We start from the raw sequence: 23,616 nt of genomic DNA on the forward strand, positions 1-23,616 counted from the left end.
TCAACACATTTTTGAGGAAAATACTAAAATGACAAAAGAAGAAATAAATTTTAGTCATGAATGTGAGTACTGTTGAACCAGTACAGTAAAACGGAAGCAGGATAAAAAAAAAGACAGAAAAATGACGACTTATCAGATGTATAGTTTTAGTCTGAGGGCCTCATGAGGTCCACAAAAACACAGGCAAAGGGCCACATATGGCCCCCGGCCCGCACTTTGCCCAGGTCTGTACTAGAGCCTTTGGTCAGAGGGAGCGTGAGATGTTGGATCTGAGGTTAAAGATATCGGAAAGTGTGTGCTGACTCAGCAGGTTATGATCATTCTTTTTTTTTTTTTTAATGAACAACTTCTGAGGCTCTTTAAGTATGAAACTGAACATGGATTCATATTTGCTCCTGAACAAGCTGCTTTTAGACTCTTAAATCACATGTATGTTTTGCTTAAAGAACATTTTCATGATGTCATGCTGCTGCCTTTTAGTTAATGGTATTTCAGTACTTATTGAATACTGTACTTTGTGTAGGGAATTATTAACCTTAACATGAGTTTGAGGTAATAAAATCAACCCACCTGTTGAATCTAGCCGGTTTTAAAAACAAGTTTCGTTATCCAGTATTGTTATTATATTAGTCCTTCAGCCACAGTTCGGGTTATTTTTCTTCTGTGTAGAATATGTTGACTTCTCAAATAATCCACTTCTGTCTCATAAAAATCCACCTCTTCACCTTGTAAAAATGACTTTCCTCACTTGAATTAAGTACAGTTAAATATTTAATCAGAAATTTGCTATACATAGCTCAGATGTTCATGAAAAGTAATAACTGCCTGGCAATGGTCGGTGCTTTTGCAACGCACACGTTGGGCCACACAGCTGTCATCTCCAGCTTCTGGCTTCATGATCACGTTGTGAGCAGCGAGGGGAACCGTGAGTTGAGGGACCAATCACAGCGCTCTGAGTTTCACACAAGCTGCATCCATGTGAGTAAGAGGGGGGACCCCCTACTCACACTGAGTACCCCCTCCCTATTCCTGGGGAGAAAGAGACAAGCAGGAATGTGCGGTTGACTGTGAAATTTCCAGGATGATGGTGACCACTGGAGTGGACCCATAGTGGTTCTGAGCTCAGTCACTGGTAGTTTGCACCGACTTTAATGTCCACATGCTCCAACATGTGACAGTGTACCTGCTTTGTCTACTCAGGTCGATGCATGTTAACAGAGAGCTCAAGCAGATCACCTTTGACAATCGTCTTCCCATTAACGCTCTCAGAATGTGAAGGAGCACAAAAGAGACTCTGCACAAAACTGCTAATTCGGCTAATTGCCGCCATTACGACGTCCGTCACAGCCGCCGCGCTTGTTTGTTTGACCACGTGGAGGCGGGTCCGGTGCAGAGATTACGGCTGGATTTGGTGCAGGTGTGGCACATGTGGCTGCTGTTGCATAGCAGGTTTATTTTAGGCGCTTCCGTGTGCGTGAGGGGGCCATGTTGGACGAATAGGGTACGTGGGGAGATGTGCTGATCATGACTGGTCGCTATGTTGCCTAATGGAGGTGTGAGCTGCCAAATGATGCAGCCAAGCCGATTATCTTCCAGGGTGATCGCAGGAAAAAACACCGACAGGCAGCAAACAAACAGGGCGCCTGGGTGAAGTATTGATTTTTAAAATAGAATGAGTCGTATCCACGATTGATCAGAGTAAAGCGGCCTCAAATGCAGTGGTAATATCAGGTTAAGCGATCTTTATATCCATTAAATAAATCCATTGAACAGTAACAGAATTAAATGGTGCATCATAAACATAAATAATATTTAGCTATAAACATGGTATCAATCTGAAGATCTCTGCTCATCTGTCTGTGGATCATCTCAACTGTCCTGCTGAGATCAGAATCTTCTTTTGGTGCGACATGACATTTCTATTTCGTCTCCACATTCTCGCCTCCTAGCAGAGCTTTTGTGTGGCACGCCTGAACATGCCTGCCTGTTGTGTTGCAGAAGCGGGAGAAGAGAAAACATGAAAAGATCCTGAGCGAAGAGCTGTACCCTGCTGTGACCAACCTCAATCAGTTTCTCCCTCCTCAGCACTGGATCGACTACATCGCCTGGGACATGGCTCGCTACACCAAAAGGTTGCCGCCTCATTTTACCTCTCATTTTCATGTCAAGCCCATGTAAAGAGTGAAATCACCATTGTAAACTTTGGCGAGAAAAAGCTTTAAATTCTCTAGTCTGAGAGAAGCTTGGTCGCCAGTTGGAGACTCAGGTAGAGCGCCTTGAAGAGCAGAAAGAATCTAAAGATTTCACCTGTGCTACTTTCACGGCACATGTTTGGTTATGACATCAAAGTTTTTTTTTTCCTCCCTCCAGCAAGTTGTGCAACGTGTTGGACCGTCTGAGCATGATCGCAGAGAACGTGGTGAAGCGGACCGGCTTCTTCATAAACCGAGCCGACTTCTACTGTCACAACCTCAGACCGGACGACAGGTCAGACTCCTCCGCTCTCTCTCCCTCTCACACACCTCCTCATACTCATCAATAGATCACTCATCAATAAATGACACCCAGTTCTCCGGGCCACTCTGTCTTCAGCCATATTCATACATAAATCGACGCTGCTTAATTTCGGGACCCTCTGGATATGAATTGTTAATGGCAATTACGCCTGATTGCCGCCAGTGAGAGTTAAGTACATTGCCGTCCATGGACTTAATGCATGGCCCGTCTCTTGTCTGCGTACGTTAATTCCTTTCTCTGCGCATTACCATTCTGTTACATAACACCAGTTTGCCGCCGCAAAGATTTATGAGCCTTGATTTTTCTTATAGCCGACGCAGGCGCCTTCACTTTCCTGTACAACGTGAATGCTCAAGTGCATCAACTCGCTCCCAGACACAGTTTGCTTGGCTTCTCATTGATCCGACTTTGTTGTCAGGCATTGAGAGCCCAAACTGTTGTCATTTTTTCCCCACCTCGTTCATGTCCCTTCCTCAGTAGACGCGTTTGAGTTCATGGTTCTTTGCTATAGAAAAATGATTTGGTTTCAGGCAAGCTTCTGAGTAATTCTCTGCTTTTTGTTGCACATGGATAGAAACTTACTGTATTACCTTCGACTGTACTTTCACGGTCAATACGTAAGGCTCATCAAAAGTTTCTGACATAGCTGCTGTTTATTATTAGCACTGGCACTTTACCAAAAGGCCTCATCTGTAGTGCATTATTACACATTCATAAGAAGTTATAATGCACTTAGAAAGCATTAAAGACTACATTCTGAAGGATGGTTATCATGCTTGGTAACTATAACTGTAATTTGATGGCCTTCATGTACTCATTATGCCTAATATTACTATGTTTTTTGTGGTTGCTTAGCTCAATATACTGTGCAATGGTGGAAAAAAAGGTTTTCCAATACCCCTGGAATTTGCCATATTTGCAATATTATTATGAAAACTCTTTGAGCCCCAAAAGGTGAGGTTGCATCATACGGACACAAACCTTTCTTGTTGTTTTCCTTGACAGCTTTAGTGTGTCAGTTCTCAACATCGATATCAAAGTCAGCAAATAACAGAGAATGTGTGCAAGACAGAACAAAAAACTTAACAAGCCTTCACATCATCAAATTAATATTTAGTAGTCCTGCTTCTAGCACAGAGTAAAATGTATGGGGTGTCGTTTTCCACCACTGCACCATTACTTTGTCATAATAAAGCTATGACTTCTAATTACACCGCATACTGTTGTTATAATAAACACTTTCCGCTCATTAATAATGCATTTAGTTCACGGCATGTACTGAATAAACCCTGCCATAAATTTTAATATTATAAACATTCAGAGGATCTTCCGTAAAGCCTTTTTTAGTTTGGTTATCATGCCATATGAAAGTATGAATAATGCATTAAAGTTGACAACTCCAGCTACAGAGTCACTTCCTGTTATGTTCTTAGTTAAATTACATTATTTGAATGACATTTTTGAAGAAATCAATATTGAAAAAGTGAGAATAAAATATTGCAATGAATACAATCTTAGCATATTAATTAATACCGAGAATGTTTAAACAAATATACGGAGTATGATATGGCATATTGCCAAATGACCCGTGCTCAGCTTAAGTGTGTGTCGTCATGAGAGCTTCTTTGGTTTTTATTACAGCAGTGGGTCGTTTGTTCTTTATTCCTCAGTCGCCATTTAAGTTTCCCCCTCACATTAAGGATTCATATTTGCCCCTTCTGACTTCTGGTTTGACAGTGCCACTTGTACTTGGTATATATGTTGCTACTTTGCTTTAGATGATGGTTCATCTACCAAGGTTTATAACATTTTGGTCCTTCAGCCTGTGTCCTTCAACATAGACATTTCTTCCAACATCCACATTGAATCAGCTTCATCATCACTCTGCTGACTTCTCCAAAAAAGTCTCTTGGTGCCCACAGAAATCCTGTGACGATGTTTTTTAATAATACTGCACTTCCTGTTGTAAATGCTGCTTTGTCCAAAGAGAGTTCAACAGGTTTGAGTCAGCTGTATGTTTCCATCTCTAGAGTGTGATCATCTCACCTCTCGTGGTGAGAGTCGATAAGCAGACACAGGCGTTTGATGATAGCTGTACTCTTTGCCCTGCAGATGGGGAGACGTGAGAGGTCAGCACACCGACGGCGGACGGTTGCAGGTATGACACCATGAGCACGTCGCCACGGTCGATGACATACTTCAGCGGGATGGAATGACCTACCTTTTGACATTTGCTGCCGCCGTCATAAATGATGCTCAGAGCAGTGAGCGATATGAACTCCAGTGACACACCATCTCCTGATGCTGTGTCGGAGATCCCTGACATAGATTCAGTGAATTCCTTGACACATTTTCAGGGACGAATGATTTTATAATCCAACTTCTTTGTCTTTGCAGACTGGTGTGCTGCGGACCAACTGTGTGGACTGTCTGGACCGGACCAATACTGCTCAGTTTATGGTGGGAAAGTGTGCGCTGGCCTATCAGCTTTATGCACTGGGGATGATTGATAAACCCAAACTACAGTTCGACACCGACTGCGTCAGGTATATGCACCACTGGCTTTTTTAAAATGGGTCTGACCCACGAAGGCCAACTTGGTTTGTCTTCTCTCAGATTGTTTGAGGAGCTGTACGAGGACCACGGGGACACCCTGTCTCTCCAGTACGGGGGCTCCCAGCTGGTCCATAGAGTCAAGACCTACAGGAAGATAGCTCCCTGGACCCAGCACTCCAAGGACATCATGCAGACGCTCTCTCGCTACTATAGCAATGCCTTTTCAGGTAAATGACTCTTCATTTGCATCAAAGGCTGATTTAAAAAAAAAAAAAAGTCCATCTGAAAACACAAAAGTGCGCTGCGCTACAGGTGCAGAAAACTATTATTTAGAATATCATTCTGTCCAAAAGAGGTGGCCTGGATTTCCTCTATTGTCCGACATAATGGTCCAGATATTATACGTTGCTTGACATGTAATGAAAGCATCAATACTTGACCCAGTAGTTTTGTCTCTTTCCTGTTGACTTTCGCTTTATAGAATTAGGTCATCGGTCAGACGCTGCGCCAGAGTGCGCGGCTTGTTTGCAAAGACTAATGAGAGAAGAGTCTCTTCTGGCGCAGGGTACGCAACCGTCGATGAACAGGTCAATGAACTTGTTTGATCAAAGTCAGCTCATCTGTTTTCAATTCGCAGAACATGTTTGGTACGGCTAGATATGGAGAGTTTACTGCTTGTGGCTGTAACTGTCCCTCTGCCAGAGCTGCGTCCCCAGTGTAACAACCTGACGTTGCAGTCAAGTCAGTTATGTTTCAGTTACAATAATAATAATAATAAAATACATTTTTTTATGCAGCACATTTCAGGCTCACAAGAGTTACACAGTGCTTCACATTAACAACTGTAAGATGCAGCCAAAGCCTAGTTCAGAAAACATGAAGCACGTGAAGTGAAGTATTAAACAGACTGACCTCACAGTGTGTTTCTGTTAAAGTTAAGCCATGGTGTGGTCATCTGTTGGCCGTGCTGTCTATGGCTGCAAGCACTGTAGGAACCTCACTCCTCCACGGCTTGTGAAAACTTACACCAATTGCAGTGTGAAAAACTGTTGATGTGGCTGTGTATTGCGATACGTTGGCTTTTACTGGTGATGTAGTATTGATATTCCATCTCCTAATATTGAATTTATTTATTTATTTTTACCGGAGTTGGAAGTAAAGTATGACTCACTCATTTTTGTACTGTCACTACTAAAAGCACTCTGTGTTATTGTTGCTTTCAATGGCAATAAGCTTCACTGCAAGGCAGTTTGTTGTTAGAGGAAGAACAAGACTAATGTAATACACTTACTGTAATGTTATGTAATGCTAAGTTTGACTCTCAGTATTGAAAAATTTAAGACAATCGAGTAGCTTTGACTACATTTTGAGTAGTGTTTTGTGATTCTTGTTAGTATAGAATATTCTATCAGAATATTATGATACTATTGTTTTGTGACCTGAATATTATGATGCGTATTGTGATGTTCTTATATTCACCCCTTGTTTTTCATGTGTTTTTAGTATATGAAAGTACAATAGAGTTAGTTGGTTCGATTGAGCTGCGCAGATGTGCAGTTTCAGATGGGGTTGTCTGACCTCGATCAGATCAGCGATGAACGCGTGATGCCATGATCTAAACTGAACTTGAGCGTTTATGTATATGACAAGCTCATGATCATGTTGACTACATCTAGAAAGGAGGAAGCACTTGAAGGAGCTTGGACTGTCTGCAACAGTTTCCCAGTCTGCTTAGAAGTGGTTGGATTTTTGGAGATGTGCGCCGAGTTGCTTTTAAGATTGAAATTCACATTTTCTGTTGCTAGCAAGAGCTTGATAGAAGTTTCACATGTTTGCATTATTCACACAGATGCCGACAGACAAGACTCCATCAACTTATTTCTCCAGGTGTACCAGCCTTCTGAGTCCGGCCCTCACCTGTGGGAGCTGCCCACCGACTTCTACCTCCACCAGCGGAGCACCATGACGCTCCCTCTGGACCGGCGCAGGTAATCTCGCCCAGACAGATCTCACCAAACCACCTACATGCATGTTTCCATCCCCACACATGTGACACCTTTTCGAGCCCGAACAAAGCCCATCTGTCACCATGAAGATGACACATGAGTCTACGCTAAAAAGCACTCACACACAGTGGAAGTGTAAAGTGCTGTCAGTTGCCTGATATTTTTCTTTTCCTTTGTGGTTTATGGTGAAAAGCTCAGGGGGGTGCCTCCGACAATAACGGGCTTCTGTGATTCAACAGAACTGACTGAGCAATTTCCAAGCCTTTCTTTCATTTCCATGTGAATTTTTACATGACTTGTTTGGTCTGTGCTTTTGTGAGTCTGTCAGCCACTGATGTGTTGTTTACCAAACCTATGTACTGTGGCGTAAACACCAGCTGCAACCTGGATGTGTTTTAGAAAATCTGACTTATGTCTTCCCAAAAATATTAGCTTGGGTTGTTACGTAACTGGGAATACTTGTTCAGGCTCAGTACCTCTTACAAATCTTAACTGATCATCTTGTGGATTCTCAGTGTCGTAGGCCGTCTACAGCCTATGACCACATATATGGCTATTCTGAGCGGGACCTGCAAATTTCCACACATAAGCTTAGAACTCTGGTCTGAAGTGCTCCAGTGGTGAGCAAATGTTTGTTTGTTTTTGGTGTTTCTTTCCTTTTCTTTCTTTTTTTTTATCCCCAAATGATGCACCGCTGCACTCGCATGAGGACAAGGACTATTTTTGACATATTTTTTAGGTCCTATTGGACTCCATTACGCTCTCAGTGTAATTGCAGGTTGCTTTCCAAATCGCCAGGTTTTGAAAGAAAAGCAAACCTGATAATTTACTGCCATTAGCATCAGAGAAACGATAAAATCAAATGACCTTGTTTATTTCATTTCAACTGTCGTGTTTCAGCAGACATTTGAAGTTTCCACAGTGCCTTCCTCTGTCATAAAACGGATTAAAAAGATGGATATGATTTCTTAGGACAGCTGAAAGGTGTTTTCTGTCTGCCGATAGTGAGCGTGTTTATCCTGGGACGCCGCCGAGGTTTCGCTATATTGTCCTTTGGTGACTCATTTTAACCCGGAAACCCTCATTTTGTTTCATATTTTAAATGAGCTTCATTTATTATCTGCATGTTTTTGCTACTTTTTTCATTGTGGTGCCGTCCCGCTGATATGAAACCGTTGACCCAGTTTTCTTACTTAGCACCTGTGAGATCGGCTCAGAAAGCCATTGTTCCAGGGAATTAGTCCAAATCGTACTGTGCATACGTGCTGGCAATTTTGCTCTCAACTCAGCTCATTTGACTCCAAATAATAATCACTACTTCCCCACAGATGGTGCACAGTGAGTCAAAGGCTGCTGAGGGGGGGGTGCACGCTGTGGTTCCCTAAACCCAATTTTCACTTGTTGGTTATTTGTAGTAGGGTGTGTGTGGAGGATTTGGGAAGGTGCTCTCATAATGTGCTCTCCTCTCCTCTGCCCTCAGCTACACTCTGTGGTGGTCAGAAGGAATCCTGTCGTTTCTCCCTGTGCCCTACGATGAAGGTATTGTTGATGGTTCATAAGTTTGACCTTAATCCATTTTGTCAATGTAAAATACTATTATAGTAAATAAATCCGGAAGCTACCTGTTGTAGGCTGTAGTGTCGTTTCAGTCAGTCCATTTGGAAGTGGTCATGTGAGGTCACGCTACAGTCGCATTGTGTCTAAGGCTCCGTGAAGTATGAACATTTCTGCAGCAATTCAGTTGCACCCCTCTCTAACCTGCATGTTTTACTTATTATTACATTTGTGTTTTATTGATTGTTTAGTCTGTTATTGCTATGGTATTGGCAAATTCAAATTTCTCACAAGTTGAAAATGCAAACATTTATTTTAATTTTTATTTCTTTTTTAACTTGCAAAAAGGAAAACATCTGTTTGTTATTTACAAACAAAAACAAGTGAACGAGAAACAATAAATTAAGTGCATCTATCCCATGATAATGATCAATTAAATAATGACTAAAATTCCAAACACCAGGGAAAAAATTAATTTGTGACCATATTAAACATTGATATTTTTCACCACAATTCCCAGAAAAAAAAAAGTATAGTATATTCCAGATGTTGCATAATAGCTAAACAACATTAAAAGAAAGATTAAAATATATACGTCAACAGTTGAGTATTTTTAATAGCTTTACTCGAAAACGTCAAAAAGACTATTATGTTTTTGAAATATTGCATGTAATTCCAGAGACGCTCGAGTTCAAATCTAGACCAGCGGAACAGTGGTCAACCTAAGGGATTTTTCACAATATCAATATCTATGTACACACACCCACATTCAATATGCGTCATTTTCAAGAAGCCTTTATTTTGAAATGACACATAAGATTGAGTTCAAATGTCCTTGGTGACTTCTAGAGATGCTCTTGTTCAAATCTAGACCAGTTTTCACAATGTGATATATATAGCAAATATGTACACATCCACATTCAATGAGCAGGATTTTCAAAAGACCTTTACTTTGAAATGACACTTGAAATTGAGTTCTAACTTCCTGGGTGTCTTTCACGGGACCATTGAGTTGGATTTTCTAAAACAGTAATGTATATTTCTGTGCCTTTTACTTTCAAATCAGCTTCGTTTTGGCATTACCGTAATACTCTCATTATTCGAGCACTGTGGAATTGCGAAGTTTCGTTTTGGTGCGGGCTTGACTCCGGTGGTCTGATGAAGCCCCGCTGGTTGTGACGCGTCCGCTCCTCCCTAATCGCTGCTCACTCAGCAGCAGCCGTGAGGATTCTTTTAATCTGTCATTTAAAGTTTGCACATGTTGTGCTGCAAGCGGGAAGCGCGTTGAAATTTAATATGCCATTTAAAGCTCCAGCCCTTGACGGAGTTTTCCAGGCTCATGAAAGTGAGAGCGCTGGTTCCTTAGCAGCAGGCTGTTAACGCAGCTGACGCTTAGCAACACCCGCCGGTCCGAGCGTGACATTGGGAACGCGAAGCTAATTGCCCAAGATATAATCATTCATTTCATCGAGATGAGCAGCCTTTCTGAGGTGTCGTTTATGCGGAGACAGAAATGACTGGATCCGTCGCCGTATTGGAGTAGGTGCAGCATTCGTCAGCCGCCTGATTCTGAAAGTTTTAAAGACGTCCGGAGTGGAAACTTTCATCAATGCAGTGCTCTCTGTCGGAGTGCAAGTAGAAGCGGCCTGTATGTGAATATTTCACGGACATAGCAGAATCTCAAGAGACTCACCAACCTGCGACGTTTCGCAACAAATTAAATTTTTTTCAGTTGTCCTTTTGACAAGTTTTTTTTTTCTATTTTTGGCCTTCTTGAAGAGGTATATTAAAATGAATTAAATGAATGAATTAAAAAGATTTTAAGTTCCTTTTTTCCACATCATGTGCACAGAAGGTCTTTATTCAAGGTAGGGTAATACATGTTCCCTAGTCTAAAGTGTGGCCCACTGTTGTTACATCACTACCAGATGGTGGAAGTAGTGTCCCCAGTGTGGCTGGTTGGTCAAAGTCAAAAAGGAAATGAAGGCTTTGGGTGGTGTTTTTCATTTGGAAATACTCAATTTAAAATGCTAATCCATGCGTGACTTTTCTGCAGTTCCTTGTCAGGAAACCATGAAGAAGGTGACGGTGAAGAGAGTGAACAGATACGATGAGAGCATCGACATCTACACAGAGTTCTTCAAACCTTACGAGCTCACATTGTTCGACGACACCTTCTGCATCGAGATGACCAACTCGGCGCGGTGAGGAGCTCGTCTGTGCCGACGCTGGTGCTGCTCCGTGTATTAATGCGTCGTGTCTTCTGCTCATGAAGAGAATTCATGCCAAAAACGCTGGGAGTGGATCCGAGCCCCTTCACCGTTCGCAAGCCGGAGGAAACCGGGAAATCAGTGCTGGGGTCAGTGGCTTGTTTATGCTCTAATATGTCCTGATGTCAGCGTGTCCTCAGATTTATGTGACACAGTGTTCTCAGGTAGCTGAAAACAAGCCTTTTCCATTTCCCCCCGTCATTTTATTACAATGTTCCGAGATGCTCTTGGAGTCTGATTATTACAGACGGCACACGTATATTGTTCTAAATTAGATTAATAGTCAATATTTCAGGGTCAATGACCTGGTGTTTTTCCAGCCTTCTAATTGAATCGACGTTATTATTTCCTGGCAGCTTAGTTGTTTTTATAAACATGGTTCTCTTGGAAGGATTTCATGTCAACATGTAAACATTGTGGTTATTATAACAATATCACCCTGCCCAGTGTGACCTTCACCTCTCACCCCTGATGACTGGGATGGCCTCATTTGTCACCAATTTTTTTTTTGCCTTTATGTTGTTATTTTGTTACCAGTTCAAACCTCTCTGTCCGCAGCAACAAAAGCAGCAAGGAGGAGACACTACTGCAGAGGAAGACTGCGGCCAGCGCGCCGCCTCCTCCCAGCGAGGAGGCCATCTCCAGCACGTCCGAGGACGACTCTGAAGAGGACCGCGACGACGACGGCTCCGTGTCTCAGCGCTCAACGCCGGTGAAGGTTCTGACCGAGTCCGGGGAGAGCAACCGCACACAGGAGGTACCAAACACTGTGGAGTCATTCTAACCACCTGGATGCTCGATTCCCTCCTATTGTATGACGTCTGGTTCAGCGGGGTGATTTGTGGTTTACGTTTCTTTAGAGCCGAACACTTTTGAGTTTTTGTGGTTTGAGAGTGTACTTAAAGCCTTGACTGACCCTTTTTTGTGTCCAGAGGCACTTAAGGTGACACAAGTGAGACGTCACAGACGTCACCCTAGTTGACTTGCCTCAAGAAGCCTGACACTAAGCCAACTTAATAATAAACTCTGACGCTGCTGAAGGCAGCCTCTTGCAATTTTTCCCCCCAAGTCGAGGCGAGAATCCTTTTTTCCCTTTAGTTCTAAAGAACCTGCAGGTCAAGTCGAGGCTCTTGCTCGAGTCCAGTCTTGGATCCACACGTTAGCCTGCCTGAAGACTGGCAGCTAAAAGAGTCCTGGATCCAGACAGTGATCCACATCACTCCCGAAATGTAATATTTAGTTTTACGTCCTATTTCACACTTGGGGTGTAAGAAGATATTGATGCGCTCAAACATTGCGATACTTGATTCTGCGATATATCAATATTTTTGCTGAAATATTGCAGTAATTGTGCGACATTGTCTTGATATTTTAAGTTGACTATATTGATATTGAATGCATACATACTTGGATATGCTGTTGCATTTGTGACGTCTTTAATACTCACATGTTCTTTTTGTACACTGGAGGGATTTTGTTGATGAAGGGAGCGAGTCGTTGTTTTCGTGATATTGTACTGCATTATCTGATTTTCCCCTTTGAAATGATGGTTGAATTACAATGTATTGCGAACTTACTACATCGCAATGTATTGTATCACCACTCCTCCATCGGGATATGCATCGGATCACAAGATACCTGTCCATAATCTGCCCTTTTTCAAGTATGTTTATGTGGCGTCTGTCATTTCCCGAGCTGTCGCTCCATCTTGTTCCTCTCCACACCTGGAATATATTTGGGAAGAAAGCCAGCCATCAACAATGAATGGTTTCATTATCTCCGTTAATAATGAATGCAGGCGTCGTCTTTGCATGTTTTATCAGTCAACGTTGCCGCTTGACAGCCGGAATTAATCTCAAAAACGGCGGTGTTTGAGTGGACGCTGCAGCAAAGTCTTTCTGATCCGTCTCAGGTAGAAGGTAGCCGCCCCCTTCGTGATTCATTGGTCTCACCATGTGACTGATTTATGACACGCCGCCGTCCGTCTTACCGAGTCATGAATATTTGGGTCTAGGTGGACGGCTCACGTGTTGAAGGCACACCGACGGCTGAAAGCGCTCCTCCAGAAGGAATGGCTTCCTGCTGAACATGAAACTCTTTAAATATTAAAATCACAGATCTTTACTACGCCTGCCATGTAATTACACATGCTCATTTAATATTTTGCTTTTCACGCTGACACACGCCTGGGCAGCTATAGATTGTGTGGGTGTGTGGACTGTGATCACTGTGTGCATAGCTGTGTAAATCTTTCCTCCCTGCAGCTTGGATCAATGCAGATACAGTGTAAATTGAATGCATTATGTCTGGTGCCAGAAACCAGTGTAACTGCTTGGATGGCGGTTTAATGGTCGCGTTACATAACAAGTGCGCTCGTACTTGAACTCTCTGCACCGCAGGAGCAACACAAACATCTTAGGCTCCTATGATGATACACAGCATGTGGTCATTCAAATAGAAGAAAGCATATAGCAGCCGTGGAAGAATACATAACACTAGAAAAAGCATCGATAAATAAATGTAAATAAAAATACAAAATGTCACTGCACATTATTTATCATTCTATATCCATGTTGTAATGTTGTTGTATTTTTTATTGTTCTACTGTATTCAGATTCTTTTAAATTGTGCATTGCAAACTCACTGCGAAAACTAACTTTGGTTTCCACTTTCAACCAAAACTGTTTTTCTTGCAATTGTTGAGAAAGTTGCATTCTATTATTAGGTTTCTTCTCATTATTCCTTTGGATGAAGCGACCTCACCGCCCCACATCTGACCTTTAACCCTGCCTTCTCAGGAGGCCCACCAGCAGGGGCTGAAGGAGCCGTATGGCCTTCATCTGGACGTGCCTCCTGCGGATGAAGACGTCCTCACCTACGAGAGGTGAGCTGCACCACTGACTCACACGGGCAGTTAGTTCTGTTAGTTCAGTTCTGTGGAGCAATAGTGGAGACAGTGTGGTTCAGTTGTATCACAGAGTGTGTATGGAGTGCCATGGGTGACATCTGAAATTTCCATCAGTGTGTGTGGCACCATTATCATAACTGGGTTTTGATGTGATTTAGCTTTGATTCAGTGGTTGATTCATGTGGTTTGCCACTCTGGGATTGACTCATTGGTCACCATATGCTGCTCACCTCACTAAATACAGTAGCTCAATAGGTGATGATACGCTCACTACTTTGGTCACAATGTGATCTGTACCGATACATTAGTGACAAGCATGGATACATTCAGCACGCCCTCATACGTTGATCATGTAAGGGATCCTAATACATTGGTTGGGATTTCATATGTACCTCAGTACACACGTGTATGGAAGGCGCCTCGATACCTTGGTCATAAACCTGCTCATATCCTCTGAGATGTTTTCATCACTGAGCAACTCCCTCTTTGGCAGCGCTGTTCCACCTGCTGTATGTGTGTGTTCTTGTACTTCTGTCCTTGTGAGGGCCCAAAGGAGTTTACGGGACTATTTGCCCTCACTTCTCCAACCCTGAGTTTGAGGTATTGAGTTATTATAATTTGTTTTGTTAGTTAGGTTGAGAGTGATGGTTACACATTTGTTTTGGATGATTGAGTTTAGGGCAGTTATTTCCCCCAGGAACAAGTAAACGTTTGCACCCCCCCAACTTTCCGCCACCTCTGTAAAAAGTATCGTTTGTCTCTAAAATTATTATAAGTACTCATCTGCATCACATTGTATCCTTGTTAAGACTAAGCAAAAGAAAAAATTAAGTATAGATAGACCAACTTCCAATAAAGAATAACTTTATTAACATGGTTTTTGTCTGTAGCAGAAGAAACTTAAAGCGCATCAATTTGCCTGAAATAAAGAATCTGGATGTGCAATTACACTTTATTCTAGTATGGCAAAAAAATATGGTCCCCGAGGTCACATGCATCCCCCCTGGCATCGCTCCATGCGCCCTGGTTTAGGGTGGGAGTGCAAGGATTTGCAAGGAGTGCAAGGAGATGTGTGTGTGCTGCAACTTTGGTCACTTTATTTTAAGCTTATTTTATGTGTTTTGGGGCTTTTGTAAACTACTAATACCTCACTTGTGAGACTAGTAAAGGTTTACTTTCCCTCATCTCAATCCCCTCTCAGAGGAGGATCATCTGGGAACAATATGTTTGGAGGTTCAGGTGGGCACCATGTGATCCTGATGGATTGGTGTTCATCTTGAAACATTGTGCAAGTTAGTAAGTGAGTAATCTAATGGCCACAGATCTTGATTTTTGTCTGTGTTAAAGTTTAAGCAACTTTCCACAAAAACAGACTCCATTTTGCCTCCACAAGTCAGTTGTTTATTCCTCAAACAATCGGATGAATTTGAAATCATTGCGAGGTGTTACTGGTGCATCACATGCACTGTGTTGTGTAACTGTTGCAACAGTTAGCCTTTTTGTTCACCCAGAATTAGGCAGCCGCTAACATCAGAAATAGCGCGGCGGGCCAGTCATCAGCATCGTGGAGTGTGAGAAATTACAGCTCCAACAAACATGACGTACCGTTTGCATCCAAGGAACAGACAGTCAGGTCTTGTATTCTCAGGATGATGCGAGGCAGAGATGAGGCTGAATCTCCAAGTGAAATGGAAAATGAGACCACGGAGAAGTGGACAATGAGCGGCAGGTGTAACTGACTCCATTTCCTCCTCTAGGAATCATGTGAGCCAAAAGACAAATAGAGTGTTTTACACCTCAAAGTAAAAACTGTAAAAATATACAGTCGAATGTTTGCAATTGTGATCAGTGTTTCATAGTCAGAAGCCTTGACGTATGTCTCACAGCTCCATCCAGAATGTGTCACACCGCCTCATTTCTCGTCCCAAAATCTCCTGTCTTCATTTCCACTTCTGTAGTTCAGTCCTGATTGAAGCTCTCAAGTTGCTGCATTCTCCTCGGACCACAGTCCGACTGCTCCCTTCCAACACGACGGGTCATTATTACAGCGTTCAACATTTTTATTTTTGCTATCCTCCAACTGCCTTCTGATCCTGTCATTGGGCCTTTATCATGTTGTGTATCATATTATTTAAGGAACATTGAAATGCTATTAAGGATTTAGCATTTTTACCATTTGTAACTTAACAATAATATTAAAACACGAATATTTTTGCTCAAGTGAATGTATTATATTGATGATATGTGTCTGTTGAAGCTGTGCAGCTCTCTGAAACGGTAAAACTTGTAGTCATACTTCTGTAAAGACTGACTTAGCCCACTGGGTATTTGCTGCTGGATTCACTCGTTCTTATGTGAACTTCTGTTGAGGCTGGTGTCACAGCAAGCTGCTCTGATTCCCCTGCATTACTGTTAGATAAGGAGCTCAGTCATCCTGCAGAGGCTTGGTGTAGAGCAGCAGAGATGGTTGAGCAACTAGCTCACTGTTAGCCTCACTCACTACTTGGCACCATGAGGTGTGAGGTCTAGGGTCGGGTCGGGCACCGAGAACTAGTTCCAACTGAGAGTCAGTCAGTCTCCCTGAAAAACAACAACGGCATCAGATGTTGATGTGACCGAGCCAAAATGTTGTGCACAGATTGTTGGCCATCGCTTCTGTGAGCTGACAAAAGGCTCCAATTCACTCCAACTCACTCTCTCACACAGCCACAGTGTTAGCTAGTTAAATCAGTTTAACAGGGACAGAACACCGTTTGTGATGTTACCAACACGACAAGGTGCCACACCCCGACACCCTGCGCCTTCCCCGAAATTCCTGTCTCTTATCAGATTTATTTTGGGTTGAAATTATGGCTGTACTGGGATTTGAGAAGTGCCGTTTTGAGTCAGCTAGCTTAAGAGAGGGGGACATGATGTGCTCATATTTCAAGCTGGAAAAGCACTAAGAGAGCGCAGACCTCCACCAAGCAGCTTCATGACCACGTGGGACTGGTCCTGTCCCCAATGTCAAAGACTCCTTTAAAGAACTCCTGGATCCAGACGGTGATCCCAATCACTTCCAAAATGGAATCATTTATTCCTTGTGCCATGTCACATATTCCCTGAATATTTCATTCAAATCCGTCCATAACATTTCAAGTTTGAACACAGACAAACCAACACTTTCCTTGGTGGAGGTAATAACAGTCTGCTCCTGTCATGCCAGCCTCACTGGCACACGATGACAGGTACTGACCGCTGCTGTTTTTCAATCAGGATGTTGCTGCAGATCTCTCTCAATCTTTGCGACCAACATTTGTCAGGCTTCTACCAGAGACGTGAAACATTGAATTTCTCATCTCTACACTTAGTTGACTATTATATTTAAACATAAACAAATCATGACGTTGGAGACAAACTCCACTCATAAGTTTCATCATAAAACAAGAGAGACTGTAGAGTCCAACACATGGAGTAGAATGAAGACGTATTAACTTTGGTCCATATCGCCCATCCCTAAATAACATGCAGATGAACGTTTTGTTGAAGCTAATAATGATCTGGATTTCACTAACCAAACATGCAAAGATGTTTAATGAGGTAATGGATGTTGCTCCCTTGATAACGCTGGTCGTGAGACGTAATGAGCATTAAAGTCGAGTCATTATTCAGAGTAAAAGTTGGAGCGGCTCCAGAGATGTTAGCTGCTGCCTACTAATCATCTCTTTCATATTTGAGACTCGCAGGCAGCAGCCTCCGTCCGTGTGTTTGCGGGAGATGAAAGCGCGTCCCTCTGTCGAGCAAAAGTTTTGATCCCTTTGTTTCCGCAGGTTCGCTCGACTGGGCCACAGCCAGCAGCAGGTGGACAGAAGCGGACACATAAACCTGGCAAACATCGTCTGCTTGTGAGTAAAACATGTGACAGTAATCTGAAAAACATACGCTGCTGAACGGGGGGAAGCAATGTGAGCGAAGGCAGGAAGCCTCGGTCACGTGCGTCGCAGGGCTACATTACTCACAAAGCTGTGGAAGGTCGCCTCACGTCTCAGGCAGGTATAGACTCCAGTGCTGCGTTGCTCTGTGGTGTTGAGGGACGCGTCTCGCCGCCAGCTGTTTATCCAGACCTCGGTCGGTGACGACTGGCCTGACTGTTCTGAGCGTCCCGCCACACGTGGGACCACAATGTGCCGCCACGACGCTGCGTGCGTCCTTCAGTTGTACGAACCCACGTCGGCAGGAATGCAGTACTTATTGCCATTATGTCTCTGAATAGCGAGTTAGACCCACCTGACGCGACCTTTTAAAGTCGCGGATGATTCAGCTACACATGACAGAGCAGCAGGTTTCAAGCCAAGAGTCGACTCACGTGCCGACGCTTTTCTCAAGTAAATTCATTGTTAAGCCGCCTGCTGACCTCCTGAAGGTCACGTCAAGTGAGGCGAGTACGTGCGAGTGCTGGGTTAGAGAGTGTGTTCCATATGATGAAGGCTGACAGTCGGCTTTTCTCTGTGGAGGTTGAGAGCGGCTGTTGGAGGACGTGACCTGTGACGCGTCGGTTTCTCAGGTTTAGCCCAGGGGTTCATCACCTTTTTCACCTCGGGGCCCACATTTCCCAGAACAAATGGACCTGGGCCCCATTCAAGTAACAGAACTGATTCATGACTGTTGATTTCATTTGTGATCAATAACCATATCTAATCTACTTACATGTAAACAAACCAAAACCTTGTGAAATGGCATGAAACCATGTGATCATTACAAAGATATTTGTCATTGAAAAGTCCAACCAGCAGCAGAACCATTTGCAAGTCATGTTCATCAAATTTACTGAAGAAAAATGGACAAAAATACACAAACTGTGGAGAAAATTGGAAAAAACTGAATACAATTCTAAATAAAATAAATACAATAAAACCATGTACAAATATAAAATAAAAACAATATACTTTATTTAAACTCAAAAGAAGATATAAGTGAAGTGTAAATAAAAGTGTCACCATTTCAAAACTGCTTCAACAGGTGCTTTCATGAACAGTTTGTACTGTTGGGGGCAACATCACTTTCTTTATCATCTCATGTATTAATACTGAGCGTCTCGCAGGCCTCAAGGCCCAAAGGTGTAAAACAAAAAAAACTTCTAGCGGCCCTCTAGGAGGTGCTCGCGGCCCAACCATGGCCCAGCCAGAAGCTGCTGCTTGGTACTTGCCTTTTCTTTGGCAAGTTGTCTTTAACTTCCCGCCGGGGTCAAGCCCTGTCACCCTCCCTCCACACTCTGGGGTGTGTCACTGTCCAAGGCCACTCTCACAGGTGGATGCTTACACCCTGTCGCCTCCGGGAAGAACGTTGATCCGATCCTCAGTCCAAACACGGCTCTGACACAACAAATCGTCCGGCCAAATGAAGGGCGAGAGACGCTCTTGAAATAAAACTTCTTTTTAGCCTGCAATCATTTGGGAACATAATTGTGTTCCAGAGGAGGTGAATTCAGTCTTTGGGGGAGTCAGACAGAGGGACCAAAATAGAACACAACACAGCCGAGGCTATAACAAGTCCCTCATTAGTCTGTCTGGCAAATAGGACTTTTATCGTCGGCAGATTCCTGCTGCGCTGGTTTGAGAGTGTTGAGTAACGGATGTGCTGACGTCGGTGCGCTCACTTTAGGGTGGGAGCCTTGTGGTGGAGCTGCAGGCTTCTGTGAGGGACTCAGACTACAGCTTCTGTCAGTCACTGCAGGGATGAGGCGAGTCTGGGACAGAGCGTGACTTGGTTTATGACTTTGTCACAGCCAAACTGCACAGAAGCGCACATTCAGAGCTGGACACGCACCGGGCACCTCTTCACTTCTGGAGAGACGTCACTCACTCGGCAACCCCTCCCACATGCAGCGGCCACACACATAGAGGAACAGCCACCTGCAGCAGACACTCGACATTCACTCCTACAAAAGACTATTTTAAGGCTTGGAACGCATTATTTCTTTTTCCATTCATTGTAATGGGAAAAATCGGTTCAGACTTCGAACAAATCGCTTCTTGAACGGCCGTCTGGAACAGATTGTGGTCGAGAACCGAGGTACTTTGATCAGATTTTTTTCTTCTAATCCAATGGTGAGGAATTTTATTTTATTCTATTATATATATTTTACCCATCTGTGTACCTCTGTCTGCTTTTTTTAAATCATTTTTTTTTCTTAACTTTGTCTTTGTTTTTTCTTTGACTTTCTTTTCCTGTGGATTGTTGTCATTTTCTGTCTTTAATCTTGTATTATGTGTTTTCTATGCTCTGTGATGTCATGACCAAAACATTCTGCTGATGGATGGAAATGAAACATTTTTCTCTGGTCACTGGGGGTGGAGCACTTCCACCTCGATGTTTCAGCTTGTATGCATGGATTCAACTTCAGTTTGATCATTGCGGTGTCAAATATTAAATGCGATTAATCGCGATTAATCATGATAAAACCTTTTTTTAATCTATTCCCTCTTGTAAAAACCTTTCCTTAGTCGCACACTGTGCAGCGTTGTGTCCTAGTTTGGAAGACGTTTTGAATGTTAGCAGTGATTGAATTACGTCTTTGGAGATGTTCTCTTGCCATCCACCGTTTCCGATCGCTCACCTGAACGTCTGAGTCGCTCCTTTCTTGGACTGTTTTTTTTACGCGTGAAATTTTCCCGCTTGTGTCAGTGGCCACTTCAGGAAGGCCAGAGGCGACTCCAGGGCACTGACCCCGTGCTCTACTCTGTCATTCCTGACGCTCCACACGTTGGAACGCCTCACGTGTGCGAGCCTCTCCTGTCCCGAGTTCACATGCTGGATAATTGCAGCTCAAGATGATGACACATGCTCGGACGGTGAAAACGTTTCTGCAGATCAAACTCATCTGTTCCTTCCATTAAGAGGCCTCTTAATGGCTGGAGACGTTCTCTCTTCTACGCTGTATTTTTAGCCTCAAACTGAAACACCATTTCTGTGTTTGGAAACAGAGAGCCGGTCTCCTGCTTCCCGGAGGACAGCGTCTACGGCGTCTCTCTGCCGCAGGTCAACCGCAGCAGCCGCGATGTGTTCGAGACCCATGTGATGACGGGGCGGGGCCAGGTGAGGGCGCTGTGCAGGGAGGACATGCTGATGTACCGCGAGTACGTCAAGAACCGGTACATGTGAGAGCCCACCGCCCGACATGTTTTACTCCTCTGTTCAGGAAAACTGGATTTTATTTCTTTATCTATTTTATTTTAAACAGTTTTTAGATCTCCATCATCAAATGGTGCCTCAATTTAAATTATTTTAAATGCTGTTCTTTTTGTATTTCTAATCTTTAAAATCATGCTGAATATCGCCATACTTTTGTAAAATAATGTTTTCTGTTCCTCAGACTTCGTTTTTACATTTTAATTGTATTATACGAGTCCTAAAATGTCATTTTGCTCGTATGATATATCATAAATTAAAGCATACAAAGCAAACCCGGTGTCTTGATGGTCTTTGAAACTTGTGTAGATAAATATTACAAATTCTAAACATTCATTCTTTTTTCACAAATGTATAAAAGAAATAAAATGCATTTTATTCTATGTTTTCTTTTCTCCATGATTGCTATAAATATATATATATATATATATATATATATATATTTTTTTTTTTTCATCTTATGTCTCATCTTCAGTTAATATTTTTTTTAAATAATTTTTATGATCTTGATTTGATCATTTCTTTGTTTTAGACTTCATTCCTTCATCAAACTTTCAATAAACTATTATGAAAAACAAGTTTTATTTTTATTTAATTGATTAAATGAAAAATAATTGATTTAGTATATACAATATATGTTTTATTCTATTTTTTTCTAGTTATTTTCTAGTTCTAATTTTATAAATTATTTTATTTATTTACATTTTAAATTATATACTTCTACAGTATTTTTCCTTTTTCTGTGAATGACAAGATAAAAAAATAATTATAAGCATGTCTAACGCTGCATTTTTTAAATGATTTTTTAAAATTATTTTTTCAAATGCATAGATTTGTTTCCTTGATAAAACCTTAAACAGGATCACAAAGCCCGATGTTTTCTTCGTCATATTGAGCTATTGTAGATGCTGTATTCCTCATGTCCAATCACCTGTGTGTTCTCAAGGCTATTTTCCCATAATGCTTTTTTCTTCATCACTCATGTCCATCACTGCACTTTCCCCCTCTCAGGCTCTTTCAATCGCTGCCGTCAGAAATGTGAAGTGTGGCTCAGACACACAGTGGTGGATACAGCCACTGACCAGCGGGCGCTGCCTCGTGAGGCTGCGGCACGGGAGGGGCGGCGTTTAGCTCCAGCATGTGATGGAGGCGGCAAAAATCTGAATGATGTTCTCGTGTTGTTGAAATCGCAGTCAGGAAGATGAGAGGCTCCCGGGAATAGAACACACGAGACGTTCAGGAGGAACAATTACGGCGCCGTTTCAAAGACAAAAGCTGTTCGCCCAATCATGTCTCTACATTTAGCTGCTTCTCCATTTACGTAGCAGCTAAAGTCGCTAAAAATATTACGCCGGAAAATATGGACTAGAGAACTAGCGTCAAAAATACATTTTCAAATCTTGTTTAGCCACATGCTAGGCTAGCTAGCATAACTCACCCAGCGTCTTTGTTACATTTTAACTCTTTCAGCAAGTCTCAAAAAACGTCTTCATCGTTTACGCTAGCTGACCTGCATTCAACACTTTTCTGTATCAAACAGTTTCAAGAACACGAATAAACACTTTAGAACACTCCTCACATGCGTGTCAGCAGACTCTAAACCGGAAAAACGCCGAGTCGTCCATTATTTTTCGCTCACTTATGATGAATATCGGTCACTCCAGTTGGCGCTGGGCTACATTAACCTGCGTTAACGTCCGTTATGTCATTTACTGATATGATTCACTGACTGCCATTCTAAAAATGAAGGTCAAGCAGAGACGAAAACAGCGATTTGTTCATTTTCATCCTCTCTGTTTGTCTGCAGGCTTTTTATTCAATTATAATTTAAATAGCTAAAGAGCGCTTTGGATCGTTCACCCTGACGTGCACTCATTAAAACAGCGTTTCGTTGTCATCACAGAAATCTAGTTCAGTGTGAAAATGTTGTGTTTTTCAAGGTTTAATGGCGTTTTTATTGTCGCTAATGTGCGAGTGGGCAACTTGTCTTCCAAACCCAGTGGTGACAAAAATGGAACCCTCCTCTCACATGTCAAGTTCACTTCCTTCTGTGGTCTGTGAGTGCGGTGGGCGTGTCCTGGACTGGTCACCTGACCAGTGAGGACACACATACTCACTCATACCTATGAACCGGGGTTTGATTTGGGGCTGTGGGAGGAAACCTGAGCACTAACTAACACTCACTCAGGTTTGCTCAGTCGCCTCAAGTTGAAGTTGAACCTTCGAGCCTGAATGCTGTGAGGGTTGGCATGTGCCTCTCCTTTAAAGGTGCAGGTGAAGTACCAGGAGGAGCCTGCAGGGGGCTTGTTCTGAGTAAAAGAGCAAAGCTGATCATTTGTACTGAGAGAATATTTAAGTTAAGTTCAGGGCTCATTGAACCCAACTTGACTGTTTTTCTAAGGGGCTTTTCTTCAGCCGTCCCATCTTCAACTCTTCTTTTTTGTGTCCTGCCCTCCTCCTGCATTGAACTGACTGTAGGTAGGGTGGAGGGAGCGTTTGCACCGTGGCAGAGGGTTTTTCTCTAGCGAGCGATGAGTCAGTGACAGCAGCACGTGAGTCTTTGTTTCCTAAAAGACCTCCTGTTTTGATCCGCGGGTGCTTCACTGGTGTCAGCCTTCACCTTTGCCTGCGTGAATGA

At 42.8% G+C, this 23,616-nt stretch overlaps 1 protein-coding gene across 1 annotated transcript in view; it reads left to right on the forward strand.

Annotated features, from left to right (window-relative positions):
* Positions 1-21,362, forward strand: part of fig4a (FIG4 phosphoinositide 5-phosphatase a) — a 36,530-nt gene extending 15,168 nt beyond the window's left edge. The window contains exons 12-24 of the mRNA XM_053881587.1: positions 1,999-2,132; positions 2,371-2,487; positions 4,630-4,675; positions 4,915-5,063; positions 5,134-5,300; positions 6,923-7,061; positions 8,560-8,618; positions 10,690-10,837; positions 10,909-10,992; positions 11,462-11,660; positions 13,702-13,787; positions 17,621-17,695; positions 20,774-21,362. Coding sequence (XP_053737562.1) covers positions 1,999-2,132; positions 2,371-2,487; positions 4,630-4,675; positions 4,915-5,063; positions 5,134-5,300; positions 6,923-7,061; positions 8,560-8,618; positions 10,690-10,837; positions 10,909-10,992; positions 11,462-11,660; positions 13,702-13,787; positions 17,621-17,695; positions 20,774-20,951 — 1,581 coding nt within the window. The 3' untranslated portion in view covers positions 20,952-21,362. The remainder of the gene's footprint in view (positions 1-1,998; positions 2,133-2,370; positions 2,488-4,629; positions 4,676-4,914; positions 5,064-5,133; positions 5,301-6,922; positions 7,062-8,559; positions 8,619-10,689; positions 10,838-10,908; positions 10,993-11,461; positions 11,661-13,701; positions 13,788-17,620; positions 17,696-20,773) is intronic.
* Positions 21,363-23,616: the final 2,254 nt, after the last annotated feature.

This window comes from Synchiropus splendidus, chromosome 12 (assembly GCF_027744825.2).
Source record: "Synchiropus splendidus isolate RoL2022-P1 chromosome 12, RoL_Sspl_1.0, whole genome shotgun sequence".
Lineage (NCBI taxonomy): Eukaryota > Metazoa > Chordata > Actinopteri > Syngnathiformes > Callionymidae > Synchiropus > Synchiropus splendidus.